This window comes from Ruditapes philippinarum, unplaced genomic scaffold, assembly GCF_026571515.1.
Source record: "Ruditapes philippinarum isolate M1 unplaced genomic scaffold, ASM2657151v2 ctg7634_1_1_1_1, whole genome shotgun sequence".
Lineage (NCBI taxonomy): Eukaryota > Metazoa > Mollusca > Bivalvia > Venerida > Veneridae > Ruditapes > Ruditapes philippinarum.
Genome location: NW_026865564.1, coordinates 1 through 27,538, shown reverse-complemented (window position 1 = coordinate 27,538; position 27,538 = coordinate 1). Strand labels below are relative to the sequence as shown.

Below are 27,538 nucleotides of genomic sequence, written 5' to 3'. Positions count from 1 at the left end.
GAAATCTTCTTGATGTTCATGTGTACTGGAAATATTTTACATTCAACATAACTGGGGTATAGTTAATTTATCTAAGCAAACTATGCAGGTGTTTTTGTGCCAGGTAATAGTCCTTTTTCTCTTGCGTTTACTGTCACATGTACCCATGGACCAGTAATTTAGCTACTCTGTAAGGTAGAACCAGAAAAGGACTTAATTCTCCCATCAAAATGTTCTAAAGGAATCAATCTCTTATATTCAATCTTTATGTACCACAACCTCTGCAGATTTACTTAAAAAAAAGATTTTGATTGTTGCTGAATGATGTTGTTCTACAGAGGTTTAATTCAGAGTTAAATCTAAGTTTGTGAAGTCACTGAAGATTCTGGTGTTTTAAAGAAATAACTACTGTGGGCTGCTCTACAATGGTTACACTGTATGTTTTTAATTTCATGCACTTTAAAGCAGCACACCTCCAAATTCTTGCTAATTTTCATGAAAATGTATTTCAAAAGTAAAATATTGTGAAGTGAACAAAGAAAATAATTTTCACATTGCAAACAGCACTTACAACCCATGTAAATTAACAAGAAAGTCAGAATATGTATAAATAGCCCTTAACACAGCAGAAATATGGTGAATTTCTTTTTTTAAATACTGCAAAATTAGTCATAAATCGCATATAACATTGAAATTATTTTTTTACCTTGAATCTTTTTTATTACTTTTCTTAAAATTTCTGTACTTTTCTTGAAATAATTTGGTTCATCTGGAAGTGTGCAGCTTTAACACTCTCATCTGGAAGTGTGCAGCTTTAACACCTCAAACAATATTACAAGACCCATCTATCCAGTGTACACCCAGCCTGCACTTCACAGTGACTAGACATTATAATGGTAAATGTTTCACCTCAATGTTTTGATCTTAGTTCAAGGAGAAAGCTGTGCTATTATTTATTATGGTCAAAAAGAAAAATAACATAATAGAAAGTCATAAATGAATCAACAATTTTATTTCTTTGGAAAATTATTAACATTTTTTCCTCAGTTTAATGCAAGTAAAAATCAAATAGCATACAGACAATGCATGTATTAATATTAAAGTCCTCGTCACAAGACAAAACATGTTTGTTATTGCTTAAACAACAACAACAAACCTAGAACAAAATAGTAAGTTAAGGTACAGATTTATATTAATATAAATCCTTGGTTAAGGCCACATTATGCCTCAGAAATGAACAGTGTTTTTTTCTTTAGATAGAGCAAACATGTGTTTTTAAACTGTTTTAATAATGGATTTAGTGCATGTTAGATGCTTATCATCTGAAGAAAATAAAACTGAATGTTAAAATAATTTATCATAAACAGTAGCAGAATTAAAAACAAAGTCAAAGTGGTATTTAGAATTCCATACAAAATACTTTACCACAAATAGTGTAGTAGATGCCAAATAGAAAAAGAACAAAAGATGGTTCACCATAGGCCATATAGGCCTATGAGTGTCTTTTTGGAAACTATGACAGAACACCAAAAAATAAATAAGTTTTCAGGGTAATAAATAAATCATTTGTGGAGCTAAATGGGCCTTTAAGAATAACACAGCTGACATGTTCATGTGCAATTTGAATTGTTGATATAATTGATTATGTAATCAATAACTTGAAGTATAAATAAATTTCATTCAAAAATTATAAACATCAAAACTGTTAAAATGTTAACACTTTTTTTTATTTCAAATCAAAATAAATATAGTCATACTTGTAGTAAAGTAAGACCAGATGGAGTTAGGTTTGGCAAATGATATATTATACATTTCGAATATTTGTTGTTGACAATAAAGTCACAATTTCAAGTCACAGTTTTACTTTTTAAAATGCAAAAATTCAAGAAGACATCCTATGTTTCCTGCTGACTTCAACTGTTGGTTGTGAGGGAATAGTGATTCTCATTTACAACACCACAACATTCAACAGATCTAGCTGTTTCATACTAACAGTCTCTTCACCCATTTTACAAGCTATCAACAAGTAGGGTCCTTTTTAAAGGTATGATTTTGTGTCACTGGATTTTTCCACTTTTCCCTGTCCCTCACAGTTAACACTTCTGAACTCTTTTAAGTGTAACTTTGCTTGTATTTCCTTGAACCAGCTACTCGTTATGCTGCCCTTCTGACATGACCATCTCTGCATAGGGCTTCAAATGTATGGCAAATGTTTTAAACCATTTTGCTCTTGAAGCTTACATTTCTCACCTTACACTGCTGAACACTCAAGACATATTATGAAGTATCAAATAAGTCTCAACTGACAGCAAGTCTTTCTATAAGATCATTCTACTATTACAATGTTTTTCAATACATATTTTCGTTCCAGATTCTATTTTAAATCTATCACAGTTCCTCTTTCCTCTTTATGTCTTGTATCAAACTATCAATCAGAGTAACCATATTACTAAAGTAATCACCATCATCTTCCTCTAGTGCTAGCTCAATATATTCTGTTCTAAGACTGTGTAAAGTAATGCTAGTTTGTATGAAGTTATTCCGACAAGAGTTCACAAGCGTTTTCATGGCATTAAGCACATGTTCACGACTGTCATGATCTGATACTTGTAGAAGAGTTGGAATTTTCTCACACCATCCTTGCTCCTTCATTGATTCTAACAAGGGCACACTAAAATAATTCAACATAAAAACATATTTGAAACATTAATTGACATATTTTAAATACCCTAAACTTGTTTCTTTTTCAATACTGTTTATTTTATCACTTCAAAACCTTTTTAAACATATTATTTGAACTTTCTTGATTTTATTGTACAGAAAGATACATGACTTCCTATTAAATTCTTGGGATAGGTGACAGGCTTCCAAATAACAAAGAATTTAGTTCTATGTCTAATTTGAACTAAAAAAAAATTATCTGTAACTTAATGTAAAACCAAACAAACAGTCAATGGCCGAACAAGTTGAACACCAATGAACATTGTATTGTTATAAACCAGCTGATGGGAACTGAATCTACCCATGCAAACAGTGCACACCAAGATCAGCCAGCATACCTGCCATCTAATCATGGTCTCCACTGTTTGCTATTCAGTCAATACTTACCTTGAAATGTTCCCAAAAAAGGATGAACGGTTTTGTCCAGATTAAGAAATGGAAAAGTCTATTTAGATTATCAAACATGGTAACTTTAATAAAGTAGAAAATTAGAATTCTTACCTATTATATTGCTTTAACTTCTCAAGATCAGAAGATTTATCTGAGTTTAAGTTTTCCTCTGTAACTTTCTGAAAAATAAACATACATGTATGTAGGATATCAGCTTTAATATATGCTAGGCCTAAAAGGCTTATTTACATTAAATAAAATAGTACTAACTCTGAATGCCATGAACAAAAACTTGCATGCTACCAGGGTAAGGCTAGGAAAGTCTTTATGATAAATGACCAGAATGAGTAAAGTTTGCCATTCAATTACAGTTTTGTTTTTATTCCCTTATATCTATACCTTTCCAAATTTAGTGCAAAAATATTCCATTTCACATATTCAGCGGAGTTCTTGAAACCACCTACAAATGTAACTTAGATTAATTGGCATAAATATTGAAATTTAACTCTCAGAGAAGTAAAACTTTTAACATTATCATTATCCCTAAAACCACACACTTTTATAAACCCATAAATAGTACTTCCTCAATAATAAAAATAATAAATCTTCAAGACATATTGTGGCTGGAATAAAACAAATGAAGACTTACTTTTTCCACAAGTAAATCATTTAAAAATGCCACCACTTTAATTCTCAGTTTCTCTGTGCCAGATTCTTCAAATACTTTCCCAATTGCACTTAAACCTCCAAGCTCTAAAAACCTTTTCTGAGCAAAAGGAAAGTGACGACACAGTGTTGATATACAGAACATGACCTTTCTACGAAGCCCTGTTGAGGAGTGGATGGAGACGAGGCGGATTAAAAGCTGGAGTGCTCCTTCTTCTAGGGCCCCTATCTGCACTTTAGGATTACTGAAATCGGTGAAATGAGAGGAGTTATACATCAGAGAATAACCGTTAACCTTTTGAATATGTATAAAAAATTTCTCAGTTTTGAACATTCACTATCTTAATGATGTCAAAATACAACAAACACTTTCTGTAGACAGCACACTCAATTTCTCTCAACAGCTGGATAGTAAGATTAAAGTAAGAAGACAAGATCTGTTAGATAAATTTAAGTTAATAATAACCAAGATATTTGTATGTGTAATAATTGGCATAATATGTTACAATACTTTCAATGCTGATAATTTTCTATATAAGCCATATGTTCCAAAATCAGCATAATAAATGATATGGAAATAATGTAGTACAATTATTCATAAATAACAGACAAACAGTGACCACATGGTTAAGATGTCTCCCTCTTAATCTAAAGATCACAGGTCCAAGTCCTCATATCATAACCTTTTTTCCTCATATGACACCAGTACCAGTTACTTTCTGGAAGCACACTTAAAAGATATTTATATAAGTTTGAAAAACTTATTTCTCGATCAAGCATAAACAAGTATGTTTTAGTTATTTGTCACATAACCAGCACAATAAGTCTTAAGGAAATTTATATTTAAAGTTACCTAGAGGTGGCAGCACCTAGGACCATTGCAGCCTCCATCTGTAAATCTTCATCCTGCGTCATGTTCATGATCTTAAGTATATATGGAATTCCTCCCATGTCTTTGAATAAAACTGCATTGTCTATCTGAAACCCATATGAAAACAGATAATAGGACATCCTTCATATACATCTAGTAAATAAATACATTTATTTAATTTTACCCATGAAATATGGTGCTATATCAGTCAAATATATTTCATATTTTTTGTTTGAAAAATCTGATGTATACAAAACAACTTTTTCTTGAATATTGTTTTGAAAACTATCTAGCATGATAGAAAATGGTCTAACTAAGAAAATTAATCCGAACACCAATATCTTTAATTCAGTAATTAACGCTGTACAGACGTTTAAAGAGTTGTTTACATGACGTCACAATGTAGCGCCAAACAGCGCGTGCTTACGCATAAATTACTGCGCGCCGTACAATTGCAGTTGGTAGCAAGCAAGGGCATTCGTTACCATTTTCTTTGATAATGAAATTAAATAAAAAGGTTATTTTTTCGTTTTTCGTGAAATATGGTATATATTTTCACTCAACATGATAAAATGCCACATATTTTCACTCGCCGTACCGGCTCGTGAAAATATGTGGCATTTTATCATGTTTCGTGAAAATATATTCCATATTTCACGCAAACGAAAAAATATCCTCTTAGTATAAATTGTGAAGTTACAAGTGTTGATGAGATATAATATTAATAGTAATGAGTGTTACTTTGATGAGTATGATAGCCTTACTATTGTAAAGACAACTAAAAAATGTGTATGGAAATGCCGATAAACTGGTTAAAAGCCAACAAAACAAACATTCTTTCTGAATTTTATCCTGGTTTAATTAATACAACATATTGTTTCATCAATAACCAGAAACTTTAATATTAAAAGTAAATGAATACCAAGTTTTGCTGTTAACTGAAGTAAGACAGTAAGACAAACTTTATTTATAGTCGGTTATGGTTAACAGTACAAAACATAAGCTTTAAGCTTGTATCCAACATGAACAAAATATAGAAAATAATAATAAGAAACAAAGAAACAAAAACAAACAGACACCATAAGATAATAATACATACAATTAATTTATATAGTCATTGTAATGAAATCTGAGCATTTACAATGAAAATACAGTCATATCTATTAACAGGGTTTTACATATATACAGATACATAGTACATAATTCAAGGAAAAGACTAAATTTATTTACAAGCAAAAAACAGGAATCAAGTAAAATAGAACATAAACGATTAGATGCACATAGAGCAGGCACACTTGTCATTACTCCATGTTTCAATTAGTCGTTTAAACTCATTTAAGTCAGATGTACATCTTAGATCATTAGATAAACTATTCCAGATTTTAGATGCTTCAAAGCGAAAACTCTTTTTACCATAATTGGTTGTGCGTACTTTAGGTACATCTAAAGTTTTTTGGTATCTAAAATTATAATTTGATGAACGCACATTAACAAGTTCTTGAACATACTTAGGAGAAATGCTGTTAAGACATTTAAAAACTTCAATAGCGAGTTGTTTAATTCTACTGATATGGAGTGAAGACATATTAGTCAGTTTAAGCAGATCTTCATAACTTGATGAATAGTCATTAAAAACAATTTTCAGAGCTCTATATTGAAGTTTTTCCAACTTGTTTGTATTGTCCTTACTACAAAAATGCCAGACTAAAGGGCAGAAATTAAAGTTGGATCTGATAAAACTTTTGTATATAAGAATTTTTGCATCCAGATTAAGTAGAGGACATAGTCTGGTTAATACATTTATTTGTCTTGCTGCCTTTTTACAAACATTTGAGATATGAATATCAAAATTTAATAGGGAATCTATTTCAATACCTAGAAGTTTTACATGAGATTCACAAGGAATAGTGGCATCAAGAATCTGGAATTTAGACAGATTTTTACAGGTTTGTTTGCCTATACATATAGCCTGAAACTTCTCAGGGTTTGCTTGCATAAGATTGTCTTCAAACCATTTAATCATGACAACACTTTCATCTTGTATTGTGCTTTTGAGAGTTTCCACATTAATATGATTAAATGAGAGGGTATTGTCGTCTGCATAATTATAAACAGAACCCTTTTTAATGAAATAAAATATATCATTTAAGAAAATGTTAAATAAGAGGGGACCAAGAATTGACCCTTGTGGAACCCCTTTGTTTATTTCATTCCACTCACTACAGATTGTACCTAGTTTTACTTGTTGCTGTCTTTTAAACAAATAACTTTGCATGAGATTAGCAGAGGCATCAGAAAGACCATAGGCCTTAAGTTTAAGAATAATCAGGTCATGCGGAAGACAGTCAAAAGCCTTAGACAGATCCATGAGTATGGCAGCAACATATTCATTTCTATCTAATGCTCTCTTCCAATCTTCAATGAGGCGCAGTAATGTTGTCTGACAGCCAAAATTTCTACGGAATGCTGATAGAAAGTCATGAAAAATGTTTTCAAAATGTAAGTTGAAGCACATAAAGATTTATATGTAATTTTGTTTTGTCTTGACATTGTAATAATTTTCAGTGTGTATTTTTTTTGCACCATATTAATCTTTTTTTTTACAATATCAAAATATCTACGCTTATGTTTCTGCATAATATTTCATGTCATTCATAACTGTATGATTGTAAATATATACTTTTTATGAGGACAAGAGGGTAGATTGCCTTTGTTGCAACTGTGTAGCCGCTTCAAATAAAGACTTTATTATTAATATAAACTTATGTTAAAGTATTTACCTGATGAAGATAGTACTCGAGGTCTGTTAAGGTGGTCAACAGATTATCTCTCTCAAGATCTTTGTCTCTTAACTTTCCAATCATATCTTCAATGATTTCCCCGTCAGTTTTAATATCCATGTTTATGTCATTGAAATCTTTTTTGAGCTCCTCATATGTTTTGAACTTCTTTTTCACTTCAGCTTCGCGCTTTATATTAGAAAAATGAAAAAAAAAATTAATATACAATATTTCTTAATTGCTGAGACATAGAAAAGCAATAAAAGTTGTGTCTGATCACGAATTATCCAACAATTCTGTATACAATTTTTAAATTACTTATTCTACTTTTCACTTTTAGTGACTTTTCTATCATAAAATACAAAATGATAAATCTGATCAGATTTCTGACAATTCAATATAAAGTACTCAGAAAAGAAACTACTTAATCAACAAAGTTCTCCTTTGCTCAGGATTTTTAAATTGCTACAAATATTACCTATATCAATCACATTTTGGCTACCCTGTATCTGTTATATGACTAATCTGAGGTCAGCTAATCAGAAGCTGTATTTTAAATCAGAATAACTTGCCAAAAATTCATCATCACATTTAATCTTTGTGTAACAACATTAGCTCATCATTTCTGACAGCTGGCTTCACCTTTCTGATGTATTTTTCCAGCCATCTAACATATAACTAACCAAGAGATTTTTATTGAATTCATGTGTCAAGGTATTTTGCTGACAAAGGTATTGTTTTAATGAGTACATAATATACAAACTCAACATATTTATTTTATGCTGCAAGCTTGTAAAATATACCTGTAAATCTGTGTCATCTAGTTCAGTTGTTTTGAAATCTTTTAATGCTCTCTTTAACTCTTCCAATGAAAACTGTTTCTTATCCATATTCATCATTCCTACAAGTGAGAAATTAATAAATGCATCGTCATCATAATTATCATATCTTATCTCATGTTGTTTTTTTCATAGATGTGATACAGAACAAGAGCTGTTAGTAGGATAGCATGCTTGACTTTTCTCAGTGCTTGATAGTAAAACAATAGCAGAATGTAGAATTTTGTGTTCAGTGAAAAAAATTAAGTTTTAATATTCAAAATCTACAGCTGATTCAGACATAAGAGATTTTTATTTATCATTTATATCTTTGGTGAATGATTTAAGTAGTTATAATTGATGCTATAAATAAGAAAATAATCATAAAAGTAGGTTTGACTTTTTACCTTGCCTATCACCATCTTGCCAGTACTTGAATTCATTTTCCCCGTCCATCAACTTAGCCTCTCTTGACCCTGTCTCTAAGTTCATACGCACATGAAGTCCAGCTGGGATTGCCTGACCTTTTAATGTCAATAAAAAAATGTACATCAAATAAAGCAATTCTTGAACTAGAAAAGTGTCCATAGTACACAAATACCACAGCTATATGACATTTTGAACTCCAAGTATAATATTGACCTGGATGTAGCATATAACACACTCTTTGACCCAAGTGAAGATATCTGCCAAATATTTTGACATAAATCCATCAGGATTATGAAAGTTATATCAAGCAGAAACCTATATTTTTAAAATTGACAAATAACCGCAACTTTAACCTTGAAGGTGTGTACATGGGTATTGAGTGTCAGGCTTCACCAAACTGTGGTTAAGACAAATTTATCAGCAATCCATCACTCAATGACTGTTATTGCCTGATTTTTAATCTTTAATTTTTGTTACATGAAAGCATATCTTAGGTTAATTAATGTGTATCTTAAATGTTAAATTTTTCGCTAGTACCTACATACAACTGTTAATTTTCATATCCAAATTTTGAGCACAAAAGGACCTTTGACATTTAACGCAAAAATCTGGAAAAAGGGTGAACGCACTGAAGTATTAAAAACATCAAAATTACATGAATATTGCAGACTTGGTTTGACTGAGTCTGTACAACACGAATACTGAAGAAGTACAATATCCCTCATGACCCCTAGCATCGGCTCGAGTGGTATTCAATTTTCAACACTTAATTTGAAGGACCAGATAAATATAACAACACTGACAAAACAACAATGGCAATAATTCAACCATTTATCAGACATAGCCATTTATGTAACTTTACCTCAGTGTAATTTGTGGATTAATGCAATAGTATGGCAGCATTATTTGTGGTCTTATCATCTTACCTTCTTTAACAGCTTGCCATTCATGTGTAGGATGGAAAGGGTCATCATTAGAAACCACTTTATCTGGTTGATCTTCCCCTTTTTCCTCCTCTACAGTGACTCCTGGAGAATAAATAATAAATATAAAACAGCCTAAAACAGGCATATAAGTTGTTGTGAATCTATTCAAAAGAAAAAAAAGGTTAATTTCTGAGACCTTTCACAATGACTTGAACACTTTGACTTTAATACTCTTACAAAAATATCATCAAAATGCTGATCCACTCGTGACTGTAAGATAGATCTATACAGCCTGCCTTTATATAAAATGTTCCATGATGCACAAGTCAACTTGTTATAAATTTGCATAAAAATGTATACATTTGTATATACTATAACTACCAATTTCCCTTTTTCATCAGTAAAACTAATAGTTTTAATTTAAACATGCTTACTCTTTCCCATTTCATTTAATCCAGTGGTTTTAGAAAAGTTTTGCATATTGTTTGTTTTGTGTAGTTTTAAGGCAGACTAACACATTTTGAGTAATATCATGGTAGTTTGTACACAAAACTGGCTTTTCTGGATAACTAACCAGTAATGATCAACAAATGACCAACAACTAATCCCATATGATTTTTGAATCAGAGGTGAGAGACAAATGACCATTAGACTCAAAGACTGAGATCAATTGTCAATTGTGACAGAGTATTTTCCTTCTCCTGAGAATTAAACTAGCAGCGCCAGGATTGCAAATCTGATGCTCTTTCTTTTGAGCTAAGCAACTTGACAGTATTTTTGCTCATAATTTATAACACAATCTGACAGTTTCATAAAGTAATATTTTCTTGATTATTCTTTTTCTTCTTCAAGTATAGAAAGGCAGCATTTTCTCACTTTCAGTCTTTGGTTAAAAAGCATGTGTGGGTGCTACTTAAGTATTAAGAAGACAAGCAAAGTTCTTATTTCATTTAAAGTGTCAACTGAATACTGATATACAATCAAACAAATCATCTTACCATTTTCATCTTCCTGTTGAACAATAGTGAGTGCTGCACTTTCACTCTCAGCAAGACCGTGATGGCTGCATACATGTAGACAAAATATCACAAAACTGATAACAGTTACAGTGTTCATGGCTTGAACAAGATGGAATATTCTTTTTGACATGCCCAAGAAGTTGTTCAATTTCAGATGACATCCACCAATTACAACTGAAAAAGAAAAATAAAGTAATGAAATACAATAATTTGTAGTTATACAATAACTTTGTTTATCACACACCCGTGCCGATTTTGCGACTCCGTAAATATGGTATTGCACGGCCGTGCATATATTTTGACGTGACATCATTAGCGTTATACAAACATAGTGTAAAGACGCGCTAAATGCTAACGTTATACTATAGGCGCGTCAATGAAAAATGACTCTTATTTCACTTTAAATGGTCTTTAGTTTGGGTATGTGATAAAAAAAGTATTAAGTTCGTGTAAATTCATTACTGAATTTATTGCACTCGTTGAATCAAATAATATTATGCTCGCCAGAGGCTCGCAAAATATAATTTTATTCAACTTGTGCAATAAATTCAGTATTGAACTTACACTCATTCAATATCCTCTATATCCACTGACCATAAGTTGACAGAATATCCTCATCATATGACAAAGCCAAAAACTTAAGAAAAAAAATATTATTCTCAATTTCATGACTTAATTCATTTAATTAAAATAAGTTTTACTCCTGAAAAATACATAGGGGTCTAAACCAGGAGATTGCCTTGAAATTTCATTTAACAATTGTGAAAGTTTATTCCAGTATAAACAAGAAAAATATTACATACATTCGTATGTAATATAGGTACGATTGCATACTACTTTTTGTGAAGACTTTATGTTTGCTGAATTAAAGGTGTAATGTAAAATGAACAAACATGTCATGAGATATTTTGTATCTTTAAACATTTTCATGGAATGTAATTAATCATCATATTAAAGTTGCATGCCTTCAGATGAGAAAAATGATTTCAAGGAAATCAAAATATGAAAAGACAAGAAACATGGCAATGCCATGAAACCAGGTTTTCAATTATCACCATTGTAGATAAATATGTTGTATTTGAAATACAAATACAAGCAACAAACAATGTAACTATGTGCAATGTAAAACATGAATAATGTAGGAGGAATTGCCACAGAGGAAGTTTTCACTATAATTATATTCTGTATAAGGAAAAAAAACAAAGGGCCATAATTAAATAAAAAATTATTCAATCACAAAACCCCACGTATGCGCCAGGGCACTGGATAAAAAAGCTACTGTGAAAGTTTGAACAAAATCCGTTGAGAAATGTAGGAGTTCAGCACAAAAGAATTTTTTCACTATATATTCTGTATAAGGAAAAATAACAAAGGGCCATAATTAGGTCAAATATTATCCAATCACAAAATCCCGATAATGTGCGCCAGGGCACTTGATGACAAAGCCTCTGTGAAAGTTTGGTCAAAATCTGTTGAGAAATGTAGGAGAAGTTGAGCATGGTAAAAATTGTTCACTATATAATCTGTATAAGGAAAAAAACAAAGGGCCATAATTAGGTCAAATATTATCCAATCACAAAACCCCGATGATGTGCGCCAGGGCATTTGATAACAAAGCTTCTGTGAAAGTTTGGTCAAAATCTGTTGAGAAATGTAGGAGAAGTTGCGCATGGTAAAAATTGTTCACCATATAATCTGTATAAGGAAAAAAACAAAGGGCCATAATTAGGTCAAACATTATACAATCACAAAACCCTGACAATATGCCCTAAGGCATATGATGACAAAGCCTCTGTGAAAGTTTGGTCAAATTCCGTTGAGAAATGTAGGAGGAGTTGCGCACAGAAAATCGTTCACTATATATCCTATATTGGGGAAAAAAACAAAGGGCCATAATTAGGTCAAATATTATCCAATCACAAAACCCCGACAATATGCGCCAGGGCACTTGATTACAAAGCCTCTGTGAAAGTTTGGTCAAAATCCATTGAGAAATGTAGGAACAGTTGGGCACAGAAGAAGTTATTCACTATATATTCTATATAAGGAAAAAAAACAAAGGGCCATAATTAGGTCAAATATTATCATATCACAAAACCCCGACAATATGCGCCAGGGCACTTGATGACAAAGCCTCTGTGAAAGTTTGGTCAAAATCCATTGAGAAATGTAGGAACAGTTGGGCACAGAAGAAGTTATTCACTATATATTCTATATAAGGAAAAAAATCAAAGGGCCATAATTAGGTCAAATATTATCCAATCACAAAACCCTGACAATATGCGCCAGGTCACTTGATGACAAAGCTTCTGTGAAAGTTTGGTCAAAATCCGGTGAAAAATGTAGGAGGAGTTGCGCACAGAAGAAATTGTTTACGCCCGCCGCCCGCCCGTCCGCCCATCCGCCCGCCGACATACCTCAATCTAATAACCAGTTTTTTCCTTCGGAAAACCTGGTTAAAAATTCATGGTCAATTAACTGCTTTGAAGCATAATCACAAAATAAAATTACAGGAAATTAAAAACCTTTTTAATACACTATAAGGTAGAATTTCATTGTAAATCATAGTCAAAGATTTCAGATATGATTATTTATTCATATTAACATCATTATTGGCTATATATTGATAAAAAAAAAACCCGAAAGACACAGTTTGTAAATATTTATTACAATAAAATATGAAAAAGGTATACGCGCAGAGATAAGCTATAATTAAAATTCCCGCGCTAAGTCGCGGTGGTGCTTGGGATAATCACTTGATACTGTAAATGGCAGCCATTTTACGATACGAATCCTAGGACAGTTTATCCTGCAAAAAATACTTGCAATTCAAAGTTTGCTGGCTACATAAAGATTATCGATTTACTCTTTGCACACTTTTTCTCTGCCCGAGTATAATAATATTGACGTGTTTTCATTGGCTTAAACCATCACGTTAATACCAATACACATGTAGGTGTGAACTAATTTCGTGTTCATTAAAATTATTCCGTTAATAGACATATAACAATCTTATTTACAAATGAATTGATAAAACAACAATCCCAGTAGTCAAAATATTTTAACCTACGGGATTTTTAGATAATTTTTGACATGGTCAAAATCCCAAAGGTTAAAAACATTAAAGGTCTATTAGTTAATAAACATAAAATATATCATTTAACATTATTTAGCGAAAAAACAATCAAGAAAAGGCACCGCAATTCGTCAAAACTCAATATTTACTCTTTTTGTTTTGAAAGTTTACCTTTCCCTACCACCCCGAGGAAGAGTTGCACTACTGTACCGTAAGGTGTACTTCGAAAATTTAGTGGCTTTACCGTTATGCGGTAACATGCTACTAAATTTTGAGAAATTTATTTTAGTGTTTTTTTTTTTAAAAGAAAATAATTGAAGACACAGTAAACAAACTTTATTGCAATATCATACAGTATTTAGGGAAAAAACTTGAAAAATCAGTGAACAAAGTTTATAACAAAGTTTATAGCAATTAAACCAGAGACATAGATAAACATAGTATTCAAAAGTATGGATAATGTTGTTTTACAGAATGCTTCATAAATGTGACTTTGAACATACAGGTTATAGGTTACATATTACTTATAAAGAGAAATTTACATAGATGTATGTTTTATTATTGAAAATGGCCTACAACATTAGTGAAAAAAACTGAGCTTTAGATAAATATTTTCTGTTTTATAAAATTTGACGAATATACAGTATAGACTTAAAACGGCACAAAGTTTTCATCAAATAGTGTGAATATAAAAACAATTTAATGTTATAAATTTTGACCTGCGCCGCATAGACGTTACTATGGTTACAAAAAGAGAATTTTGAAGTTATGTTCAGTTATAATGAAAGATCTAAATAACAAATTTATAAGATAAAATGTTTAGCTTCACAATGGTAAAAGTTGAATTGCAATAATTGTATAATTATAAAAATTGTGAAGAAATATCGGGTAATTCTGGATCATGCCCCGTATTCAAAGGACTGAGCCCTGTTTAAGAAGAGACTCTACGAGCTCGATCAAGCTTACATGACAATAGCTTCATCTTTGTCATAAACTTGTCCCTATTTATCTTTTCTAAAATGTTCAATTAAGGGCATAAGATATATAGCAGTTAAAAATCACTATAAAATTATCGTCGTAAAAACCCGCGTACATGATTCCGCATTGTGCACTTTACTGCTATGACGTCACGCATTCAATGGCGAATATGGAAATTGTATCGATGTGTTACAGGGTGTAGTTTAAATAGGATTATTGTCTTATGAACCTATGTCATATAATAAAGTGTGTAGAAATTACTTCTTAAGGAATATATCTTCAAAGGTAACTAATTCTTTCATTCCAATTTTGTTGTTTTATTGGTTTTTTTAAGAATTTTTCTTCCGACTCAATTTTGAGTCGGAACGTCCACCACTAAATTGGTCTTTATTGTGTTCAACGCGCAGGGCGTAGCTCTGATCGCGTTGATATTTCGACTACAATCCCAGAAGCATTTAAGATAATAACAATCATTGGAAAAAAATAAATGGATATAAATTGTAAATTTGTGTATGACAACTCAACCCCCTAAACAAAACATAATAGACTCAACCAAAACAAGCGCCTGCTTCTTCACCTAACTATGTAGTTGCATGACCATGATTAGCAATTTAGCGAACCAAATCTAAGAGATAAACCTATTGTAAAAATATTACTATGACCACAGCAGATTTCGTACAGAAAAGACATGTCATATTTTTAAAAATCACGCGAAAACTCATGACATATAAGTATTTAGTATGATGGTCTCTTTCTAAGAGAAGGTCTTACCTAACTTTCAAAATATATTTCCAGCAGATTCATTCCATTACCAGGTTTAATGATTTACGACCATATATATTAAAACTTGCATCAGAATTTATTCAATGTTGATGTGTACTCGCCGGGTAAGCCCACGTCAGCTCTCAATTGTAAACAAACGGAATCTCAGCCGATTGGTGATTGGTTAAAATTAAAATTATTTATTTTAATAAATAAAGAAATAAACCAGATGTGATTGAATTATATTATATATCTAATTAAATTAATGGTCATTTATCGAGATTATATAGTATTTATTTCATTTACATTTTATTCATTTTTAATCCAATGAAAATAAAACAAATATTCAGCAAACTAGAACGCTGTTAAAAACGCGGGAAATTTTGGTATAAATCTCGCTTTTCTCGTGCAAATCATGCCACATGTAATGATAAAGCAAAATATTCTAGATATTGGCCATTTGCTTAGGAGACATAGGAGTAGGACGAACGTGACAGTAACGGCTCGAAAACATGGTAGAGGCAGCACAAGAATACTTTTGGGGTAGGCCTTTAGTTCAGCACATTAATTAGCAATAAAATTATTTCTACCATTTTCACATGTGTGAATGAACACATTTCTTCGTGGTAGTACCCGTGAAATTTCAGGGTATTTAATTATGCACATGGAGACTGTTAGAAATTTTGTGTCTGGTCAACCTGTGTAAGGAAATTGAAACTGCTTGGCAGAAATGTTAACCATAATGAGAGACATTGATAACAGAGCAGCTCCTATATACTCCATTGAAATATCACTAATGGCTGTAATAAAAGTGAAAAATTAGGCATTTTGTAGCAAATAAAACTTAATATTACATACCATTTGAAAGATAAATCTTTCATGTTAAAATATTGGTAATTTTCAATGCCAAAACATGGCAGAACATACCCACTGAGCCAGTTTCTTCGTCATATGAATAGTTTTATAACAAAAATTAATAAGTAGTTCTTTTTAAAATTTGATGTATCATTTATTTAAATGGGAACTGTAAATATTTTTACCTGCAGCCATAGACAAATGCAGAAGCTTTCAGAAAATGTATTTTTTTCCTGATTTTGATACCTGGTTAATAAGTTTTACCTGCTACAAGTTTTAAGTTTAGCAGGCACGCGTGATATTTTAACCATAGGAACTCTGGAACAGGACCGCATAATGCGGCGCATAAATCCGAATCCGTACCGGCTTTACATATTGTTTGTCCGACCTTTGAATATCTTTTCATATTATGCGAGCGGGTGGTCTTTAATTATCTAATCTCAATTTAATATAATCTGCTAATTTAAAAATCAGTCAAATTTAGGGTATATTGAAAAAAGAAAAGGAGTGACATCCGCCATTTACCGCAACGTTCGGCGTAAGTTATCCCCCTTGATATGCTTGATTTTTGTTTTAATTTTTCTAGTAAAAAATGAATACCAGATGAGTGCCTAAAATATTTATCTATGGATCATGTTTTAATATTCTTTTTTTCAGTTAGGCAAAATCAGTTGGACCATATTATTAAAGTGTCTGTTTTCTCCATGTTAACAAATCAAAACACGAATACGTCCGTTATAATGCCGCCTATACATGTCAAAACGTGTAAACACACAAACTGTTAACGTTATATCCGGACGATACCTGATAGTTGACAAAAATAACGGGAACAAAATTCTGAAAAAATAGTAATCAATTGTAGCCAAAGGGGGAAAACTCATGCCGAAAACGTTGCGGCAAATGGCGGATGTCACTCCTTGTCTTTTTTTATAATACCGTAAAATTTGACCAGTTTTAAAAGAGACAGATTGGGTTCAATTGAGGATATATTTTTTGAGTCCATACACTCGGATAATACTAAAAGATATTTAGATGTAGCAGAAATGTTTTTAAAAACCGTTACACGATCGAAAATATGCGCCGCAATCTGCGGTCCCGTTCTCGAGTTCCTATGATTTTAACTGGTTAGGAAGTTGCCTATCTCTGTTAATGAGACATTGTGACAGTGCAGGTTTTAATTTTCACAAGTCAAGGTCACACTTGGTCATTTTGTATGAGTTTCAAAATTTTGTGCCCAGGCCATCCTTAAAAAAATGTTCGTTTGCAGTAACTCAAAAAATTTGCCCCTACCCAAAAATTTTTTTCATGGTCTGGATAAAAAAATTTTATTTTTTGAATCAGAAAATTATGCCTTGTGCTTTCTTTTTGTTCTTTTAAAGGATAATAGAAGAAATAAAATGTAGGTCTTATTAAATTAGAATTCAGTTATCAATTTATTGTTACCAGATTATCAAAGGCTTATATATTGTCCAGCATTTTGTAATTCCATGTTTATTTGGGAGTACAGTTCAATAAAAAAAATAATCGACCTACCTACCCACCTCGAAAATTCTGGGTCGGGTTACTGTAAACAAACATTTTTTTAAGGATGGCCCCACTCAGTAGATCTATCTTTTGAATCAAAAGAAAGAAATTAAAAACTTTTTGTCAGAAATATTAGCTCAAACTTAGAAGACATTGTGCAGAAAAACGGTTTGGTCTTTCCAAGAATATGACTTCGCTTTGAGATATTTTTGTTTCTGGGCAAAACGTCAAATTGAAATTGCTCAAAAACCCATAGCACGTTTTGCCAGAAAATCGTGCGGAACGAAAAAACAATTAAGACTCTATGTGTTAACATTTGACCTATATATGAACAAAACTAAAAAATAAATACCTCTAAACAAAATAATTAAACTGTCACATCCGAAAAATCATGATTAAATCTTCTCATGTAATTAAATTCCTTATACAGATGATAAACAAATGGTCGCCATACAGTGCGAGAAATCTGATTCAAATTCAAGGGTTTAACCGAGTCAGAAAATTGTAACAGAATATTATTAAACGAAATAATTGCCCATGCACGGTCAGCATGTTTGAATATATTTTTCCGTTCAAAAATTTGGAATCAATATGTAAAGCGCCTTACTAATAGCCAGTTTGGCCAATAGACAAAAAAAAAATTAGATTGATGTTTTTATTTTATTTTAAATTGATAAGTACATTGTTTGAGAGTTTTTGTTTATGATTGGGCATGAAATTGAAAGAAAAGAACATAAGCTTTTGAATAAAGCTTGAAAGGCAAGACAATAGACATTTTTGATTTTTTATATGATGCTATGCGTTTATAAGCAATAACTATTAGACGTCAGGCTTGACAGACATAAATTATAACAAGCCTGGAAAGTCTGATATATTCGACTACCCAAGATCAAATTGGCCCCACCCCATAGATTACTTAATTTATATTCACTTGCATAAGAAAACACATTTAAGATGAGTCTATGTGAAATTACAATATCTATAAAGCATAGACATTTATCATGTCTATATCATATCAAGCATTGCCTTTAATTGATCTTTACAACTTTGGATAATTTCCCCTTGGTTCAATAATGACACTGCCCCAGGGGCCGCCATAAAATGGCTTGGGCATATAGTGTTACCCTATTCCGTCCTTCCGTCATTCCATCCTTCTGTCATTCCGTCATCATCATTTTCCGTTCATTATCTTTAAGTAACGGTTGCACACATTCAACTCAAATTTGACATATGGATATATCATGACAAAAAATACAGGTCAAGTTCGAATTTGGTCATGATCTGATGATTTTGAGAGTTATGCCCCTTGATGAAATTTTCAATTTCTGTTCATTATCTCCTCAACAGTAATACACATTCAATTCAAATTAGATATTTACGTATATGTCAAAGGAATGCACAGGTCAAGTTCAAATTTGGTCATGGTTCGCTGATTTTGGCAGAGTTATGCCCCTTTCACTTTGAAAATGCATGTTATGTGAAATTTTCAGTTTCCGTTCATTATCTCTTGGATATGTCAGATACGTCAAAGGAATGCACAGGTCAAGTTTGAATTTGGTTATGGTTCGATGATATTTCTGGCAGAGTAATGTCTCTTTACTTTTAAAAAAAGGAAATTTTCAGTTTCCGTTCATTATCTCCCTAACATTTGTACATATTTAACTCAAATTTAACATTTGGATATGTCAGAAGAATACACAGGTCAAGATCAAATTTGGTCATGGTTCGATGATAGCTGACAGAGTTATCCCTCTTGAACTTTGAAAAAAATCAGAAATTCTTAGTTTCTGTTCATTATCTCCCAAATGGTATTACTCATTCAACTCAAATTTGATATATAGATACATCTTCAAGTTTGAATTTGGACATGGACCAATGATTTTGGACAAAGTTATCTCTCTTGAATGTTGGAAAAATTTTAAATTTTTAGTTACAGCACTCATACTTTTGTGAAAATGTATGTAGTCATTATTTTGGCTACAAATATGCAATATGTAATTTACAAAAGGTTAACACTGAATAGTGTCAGTGCCTCGAACTTTGTATAAAAAAATCAAAAATGGTTTGTGTTAATTAACATTGAATAGTTTTAAAGACTGCAAACATAAAATGAAAAAAAAATAGTTTGTGCAAACAAATTTGGAACTCAAAATTTTAACATCTGAAATTTTGGCTGCATGCAGGGGCATCTGTGCCGTGAAGACACATTTCTAGTTGTATATGAAATGAGTAATTTGTAGAAATTTTTTTCATTTTGGACCCATACAATCTATAGTGGCTTTAATTATGCTCCCCGAAAAATTTCAGGGGAGCATATAGTCGGCGCCTTGTCCGTCTGTCCGTCCGTTTTCTTGTCCGGAGCATAACTTGAAAACCCTTGGAGATAATTTGTTTAAACTTCATACAGTGGTAGATGGCATTGAGGGGGAGTGCAGTGTCAAAGAACCATAACTCTATTTTGCCCGGTTTTTGAATTATCTCCCCTTATAGAAAAATCTTGTCCGGGGCATAACTCTAAAACTATAAGAGATATCAACATGAAACTTTGTAGGTGAATAGATCTCAATGGGTAGATGTGCAGTGCATAAGACCAATAACTCATTGTCCTAATTTTGGAGTTATTGCCCTTTTTTAATTTCAACACTTTGAACTTTGTCCGGAACATAACTCTAAAACTATAAGAGATATCAAGATGAAACATTGTAGGTTGATAGATCTCATTGAGTAGAAGTGCAGTGCAAAAGAACCATAACTCTGTTAAGCCTCATTTTTTAATAATCTCCCCTTATAGAAAAATCTTGTCCGGGGCATAACTCTAAAACTATAAGAGATATCAACATGAAACTTTGTAGGTGAATAGATCTCAATGGGTAGATGTGCAGTGCATAAGAACAATAACTCTTTTTGTCCTAATTTTGGAGTTATTGCCCTTTGTTAATTTTAACACTGAACTTTGTCCGGAACATAACTCTAAAATTATAACAGATATCAAGATGAAACATTGTAGGTAGATAGATCTCATCGAGTAGAAGTGCAGTGCAAAAAAACCATAACTCTGTTAAGCCTCATTTTTGAATTATCTCCCCTTTTAGAAAAATCTTGTACTGGACATAGCTGTAAAACTATAAGAGATATCAACATGAAACTTTGTAGGTAGATATATCTCAATGGGTAGATGTGCAGTGCATGAGAATCATAACTCTGCCTTGCCTAATTCTGGAGTTATTGCCATTTGTTTTTTACTTTTTGAATTTGTCCGGAACATAACTCGGAAACCATAAGAGATATCAACAAGAAACTTTGTAAGTTGATAGATAACAGTGATTAGAAGTGCAGTGCAAAGAACAGTAATTCTGCCTTTCCTAATTTCGGAATTATTGCAATTTGAACTTTTTCCAGGGACATAACTCTGAAACTACAAGAGGTGTACTTTCCTGTGTCCAAAACCTATTCGGGGAGCATCACCCGGCTCAAACCGGGCTCTTGTTTTTAACAAGTGATCATTGTTTTTAACATTTTCTTTTTAATTGTTAATTTAAATACCCGTGTGCCCCTGCAGGACTGAGTGTAATACTATGGTCATTGAAAATTTTGCAAACTAATTGTACTTAATGTGTGTGTTGTTCTTTTTGGTAAGGATGAATATTTTTAACATGCAAATGCATCAGAAAAAATCCTACCATAGCCAAGAGCTTTGACATTGCTACTTACTGATTACAGGTGAAAGTAACAATGCTCTACATCTTTGAGCAAAATAATCTATTCTCCGACAGTTGTCAGAGTAATGAATGTAGGTGTACACTCCAATGTAATATGCCTTCTTCAGTAGGTCATTTTAGCTCATTTGTTTAAAAGAAAAAGTCCAGCTATAATGTGAAAGTTAACATGCAAAATTTCCAATTATTCATTCAAACATTTTAAAATTGAGATACTTAACATGACACGATGCAGTGTTTAGACAAGGGGCATAATTCTGAAAGCTATATTTTTTTAAGTTTTGCCAAAATTGTTTGTACTCGATAGACAAGCGTAAAATAACACTGTATAATTCTGAAAGCTATATTTTTAGCTCACCTGAGCATGCTCAGGGTGAGCTTTTAGGATCGATGATTGTCCGTCGTCCGTCCGTCCGTCGTCCGTTCACATTTAGTTGTTAACACTCTAGCGGTCACATTTTTGCCTCAATCATCATCAAACTTGGTCAGGATGCTTATCTAGTTGATAGCTCGGATGAGTTCGAACATGGGTCATCTCGGATGAGAAACTAGGTCACAAGAGCTAAAAATAGAAAAACCTTGTTAACACTCTAGAGGTCACATTTTTGCCTCAATCATCATCAAACTTGGTCAGGATGTTTGTCTAGGTGATAGCTGGGATGAGTTCGAACATGGGTCATTTCGGATGAAAAAGTAGGTCACCGGAGCTAAAAATAGAAAAACCTTGTTAACACTCTAGCGGTCACATTTTTGCATCAATCATCATCAAACTTGGTCAAGATGCTTGTCTAGGTGATAGCTCGGATGAGTTCGAACATGGGTCATCTCGGATGAAAAACTAGGTCACAGGAGCTAAAAATAGAAAAACCTTGTTAACACTCTAGTGGTCACATTTTTGCATCAGTCATCATCAAACTTGGTCAGGATGCTTATCTAGGTGATAGCTCGGATGAGTTCGAACATGGGTCATCTCGGATGAAAAAGTAGGTCACCGGAGCTAAAAATAGAAAAACCTTGTTAACACTCTAGCGGTCACATTTTTGCATCAATCATCATCAAACTTGGTCAGGATGCTTGTCTAGGTGATAGCTCGGATGAGTTCGAACATGGGTCATCTCGGATGAAAAAGTAGGTCACCGGAGCTAAAAATAGAAAAACCTTGTTAACACTCTAGGGGTCACATTTTTGCATCAATCATCATCAAACTTGGTCAGCATGCTTATCTAGTTGATAGCTCGGATGAGTGTGAACATGGGTCATCTCGGATGAAAAAGTAGGTCACCGGAGCTAAAAATAGAAAAACCTTGTTAACACTCTAGTGGTCACATTTTTGCATCAATCATCATCAAACTTGATCAAGATGCTTGTCTAGGTGATAGCTCGGATGAGTGTGAACATGGGTCATCTCGGATGAAAAACTAGGTCACTGGAGCTAAAAATAGAAAAACCTTGTTAACACTCTAGTGGTCACAATTTTGACTCAATTGTCATCAAACTTGGTCAGGAAACTTGTCTAGGTCATTGCTGGGAAGAAATTGAACATGGGTCATCTCGGATGAAAAAGTAGGTCACTGGAGCTAAAAATAGAAAAATCTTGTTAACACTCTAGTGGCTACTGTTGTGATCCAAATATTCTGTTAATTGGTCTGAAAGTTTGTTTTGATGATTTCTAAGTCAAGTTCGTACATTGGTCATCTTGGATGAAAAAAACTAGGTCACACCGCCCAAATATGGAAAAACCTTGTTAACATTCTAGTGGTCACATTTTCGACTCAGTTATCATCAAACTTGGTCAGGATGCTTGTATAGGTAATTGCTTGGATGAGTTCGAAATCGCATGTGGAACTAGGTCACCGGAGCTAAAAATAGAAAAATCTTGTTAACACTCTAGTTGCTACTGTTTTGATCCAAGTATCCTTGAAATTGGTCTAAAAGTTTGTTTTGATGATTTCTAGGTCAAGTTTGAATATGTGTCACCTGGGTAAAAAACTAGGTCGCACTGCTCAAATATGGATAATCCTTGTTAACACTGTAGTGGTCACATTTTTGACTCGCCTGTCATGAGACTTGGTCAGAATGCTTGTCTAGGTAATTGTTTGGATGAGTTTGATAAATCAGGTGAGCGATCTAGGGCCATCATGGCCCTCTTGTTTTAAGTTCTGCCAAAATCGTTTGTACTCGATAGACAAGCGTAAAATAACACTGTGTATGCATGTTTGAATAACAAGTTGATGGGTCTCATTTTGTGTATTGTAGGTGTGGAGTTAAGCAAGGATAAACCAACATACACCTGGACATTTGAGGAGGAAGACGAGGATAATGATTACCTTGTACACACTTTATTCCTGAAAAATGCTGTGCTAGGAGCGTCGGCAGTTAAAGGAGAAAGAAATCTTGTACAAATAGAAACCAAAAACTTTGACAAAACTGATATATCACAGCCTTTACTATCATTAACATTAGGCCAGTCAGATATGGTAGGTAACTCTTCAGCTCATCACACAATGTTTAAGTTCTTACCACTCTGCTTGATTTTTAGCTCGTCAGAATGTTGCAAAGAATATAAGGATCTTGCACTTTCTGCCAGTACAGAATTGAATATCTAGCTCAAAGGTGTAACAAGGTTCTGTTTATGTTAAAGTTATACAAGAGCCAGATATTCCTTTCTTGCATATCAGACTGGCGTTTCTGTTAGTTTTACCCAGGCAGGAAAAATTTCATCTTGCATGAGTCGCATGCTACACAAAGGCACGCTTAGGATGACGTAATTTTATCATTATGAATGAAGTTGTAAATTCATACATTGTTGTAAGAAAATAGTTACGGTGAAATGACATAAATTTCCATGGAAAATTTTAAGGTAAAAAATTAAAAATATAATGGTATATGGTAAAATATGCAAGAAAAAATATCTGACATGTTTGCGGTTCAGATCGGAATATCCGTCCCTCGGTAATCTGCCCATGGGCGGTATCTTGGCAACCCTTGTTACGCCCAATAGACGGGTCACCTCGGGACAGATATTCCGATCCGAACCACAACATATGACAGATATTAGTCTATTATGGCAGCCAGACTATATGATTTTTTTCTTACAATACATATTTCTTGCATACATCAATCATTTTTCGGAAATTCTATGTATCGCTTTCCTCTTAATAATAGTAGTATATGAATTTGCAACTATGAATCATTCATATCAGCTAAATGACATTCCAAGAATGCAATTCATTTACAAAGAAGAGTAGGACTGATGTCATTTAAAGCAGACTTGTCTTACATGGGAGTGTAAGAAAGGTTTTTTATGCTCCCCGAAGAGAGAGCATATAGTTGCTGTCTTGTCCATCTGTCAGTCCGTTGTCTTGAGCATAACTTGAAAACCCTTGGAGATAATTTGTTTAAACTTCACACAGTGGTAACGGGCATTGAGATCGAGTGCAGTGTCAAAGAACCATCACTCTATTTTGCGGTGCACAAGAACTGTTGCTCTGCCTTGCCTAATTTTTTAGTTTTTGCTCATTGTATATTTTTATACGCCCGTTTGAAAAACGGGACGTATTATGGGAACGCCCCTGGCGGGCGGGCGGGCGGCGTCCAATTTTGTCCGGAGCATATCTCCTACATGTATGGAGGGATTTTAATGAAACTTCATATAAATGTTCACCACTATGAGGAGCAGTGTCGCGCACATGAACCAGGTCTCTAGGTCAAAGGTCAAGGTCACACTTAGAGCTCATTGAAAAACGCTTGTCCGGAGCAAAACTTCCACATGTATAGAGGGATTTCAATATTACTTGGCACAAATGTTCACCATTGTGAGGCGGAGTGTCGCGTGCAAGATTCAGGTCCTTGCGGCCAAGGTCAAGGTCACACTTAGAGGTCAAAGTTCAGATAAAAATATGAAGATGGTTATATGGACCATTTAGTCATCATTTATTGAGGGATTGTAACACAAATGGTCATTATCAAGACTATGGCTGTGATACATATAATTTAGGTCAATATATACAAGGTCAAGGTCACTAAAGATGATGAAATATCCAGATTTTGTAAATAGAATTTAATCAAAGGGAGACAACAAAGTTATTACTTTGTTCATAAATGACTTACACAATTACTCCCCTTGATCTATTTTCTAAAAATAGAATTTAATCAAAGGGCATGAAATAATCCTCTTTCTTGGACTTGAGTATGTTGTAAAGAATGTAACATTTATTTACACATGTTTCATTCATTGGTCAAGATACTTAACTGTGATAACTATGGTGTTCTGTAGACTTGGTATTTGTTCATAAAGATCATACAGTAATTGCCTTATCAAATGTAAATACTTTCTCATAGAAATTTAATTATATTTTAATTTTCAAGTAAATATCAGTTCAGCTCATTCAAAGATTAAGAATTGTAATGAAATGTATTTCCCTAGAATAAAATCTTAAATCAGAATTTTTTAGTTATTAAATTACATGTACTTTTTATACTCCCGTTTAAAAAAAGATAAAAATATGAAGATGTGTATAGGGACGATTTAATCATCATTTATTGAGGGATTGTAACACAAATGGTCATTATAATGACTACGGCTGTGACACATGTACTTTAGGTCAATATATGCAAGGTCAAGGTCACTAAAGATGGTGAAATATCCAGATTTTGTCTGAGCATATCTCCTACATGTATGGAAGAATTTTTATAATACTTTATGGAAATGCTCACCACCATGATATGTATTGCTCCATGCATGATCCAGGTCTCCAGGTCAAAGGTCAAGGTCACACTTAGAGCTCATTGAAAAACGCTTGTCCGGAGCAAAACTTCTACATTCATAGGGGGTTTTCAATATAACTTGGCACAAATGTTCACCATTGTGAGGCTGAGTGTCGCATGCAAAATTCAGATCCCTGCGACCAAAGTCAAGGTTACACATAGAGGTCAAAGTTCAGATAAAAATTTGAAGATGGTTATAGGGACCATTTGGTCATCATTTATTGATGGATTGTAGCACAAATGGTAACTATCATGACTACAGGTGTTACACATTTAATTTAGGTTAATATTTGCAAGGTCAAGGTCACTGGAGATGATTAAATATCCAGATGTTGTCCGGAGCATATTTTCTACATGCATGGAGGAATTTTAATGTTACTTTTATAGAATTGTTCACCACCATGAGACGTAGTGCCCTGCACATAAACCAAGTCTCTAGGTCAAAGGTGAAGGTCACAGTTAGAGCTCATAGAAAAACACTTGTCTGGAGCAAAACTTCTACATGCATAGAGGGATTTCAATATAATTTGGCACAAATGTTCATCATTGTGAGGCTGAGTGCCGTGCATAAAATTCAGGTCCCTGCGACCAAGGTCAAGGTCACACATTCTGTGCATATCTTCCCTATTGATTTGTTTTAAGGTTCATTTAACAACACAGTGCCAAGAATAAAAACTTGCTTGCTAGATAACACTTATCCATAATGCCCCCATCTCCATCTAAAGCTTTTTCGTAAACGGGCGTATTTTGTGACTATGGCACCCTTGTTACACTTTGAACTTTATGCGGAACACAACTCTAAGACTATAAGAGATATTAACATGAAACTTTGTATGTAGATAGATCTCATTGCAAGGAAGTGCAGTGCAAAAGAACTATAACTCTGTTTAGCCCTGTTTTTGAATTATCTCCCCATTTAGAAAAATCTTGTCTGGGACATAACTCTAAAATTACAAGAGATATCAACATGAAACTTTGTAGATAGATATATATCAATAGATAAATGTGCATTGCACAAGAACCGTAATTCTGCCTTGCCTAATTTTGGAGTTATTGCCCTTTCATTTTTACATTTTGAACTTTGTGCGGGACATTACTCTAAAATTATAAGAGATATCAACAAGAAACTTTGTAGGTAGATAGATCTCATTTATTAGAAGTCCATTTCAAAGAACAGTAAATCTGTCTTGCCTAATTTTGGAATTATTGCACTTTGTCCAGGGACATCACTCTTGAAACAACAAGACGTGTTCTTTCCCGT

The 27,538-nt window shown here is 33.1% G+C and overlaps 2 protein-coding genes across 2 annotated transcripts; one reads left to right on the top strand and one right to left on the bottom strand.

Moving 5' to 3' along the window:
- Window positions 1-964: 964 nt before the first annotated feature.
- LOC132729556 (nucleotide exchange factor SIL1-like) lies at window positions 965-15,583 on the bottom strand. The gene is made up of 10 exons (XM_060715335.1): window positions 15,425-15,583; window positions 10,579-10,773; window positions 9,581-9,682; window positions 8,633-8,749; window positions 8,211-8,308; window positions 7,408-7,596; window positions 4,610-4,734; window positions 3,740-4,001; window positions 3,202-3,269; window positions 965-2,650 (listed from the first exon to the last, which is right to left on the bottom strand). Exons 2-10 carry the CDS (start codon window positions 10,727-10,729, stop codon window positions 2,368-2,370), a joined length of 1,395 nt encoding a protein of 464 aa, XP_060571318.1. The 5' UTR covers window positions 10,730-10,773; window positions 15,425-15,583; the 3' UTR covers window positions 965-2,367.
- Window positions 15,584-15,799: 216 nt separating this feature from the next.
- LOC132729554 (mitotic apparatus protein p62-like) lies at window positions 15,800-24,116 on the top strand. Its single transcript, XM_060715334.1, has 2 exons — window positions 15,800-15,958; window positions 23,767-24,116. Exons 1-2 carry the CDS (start codon window positions 15,928-15,930, stop codon window positions 24,114-24,116), a joined length of 381 nt encoding a protein of 126 aa, XP_060571317.1. The 5' UTR covers window positions 15,800-15,927.
- The last annotated feature ends 3,422 nt before the right edge of the window (window positions 24,117-27,538 follow it).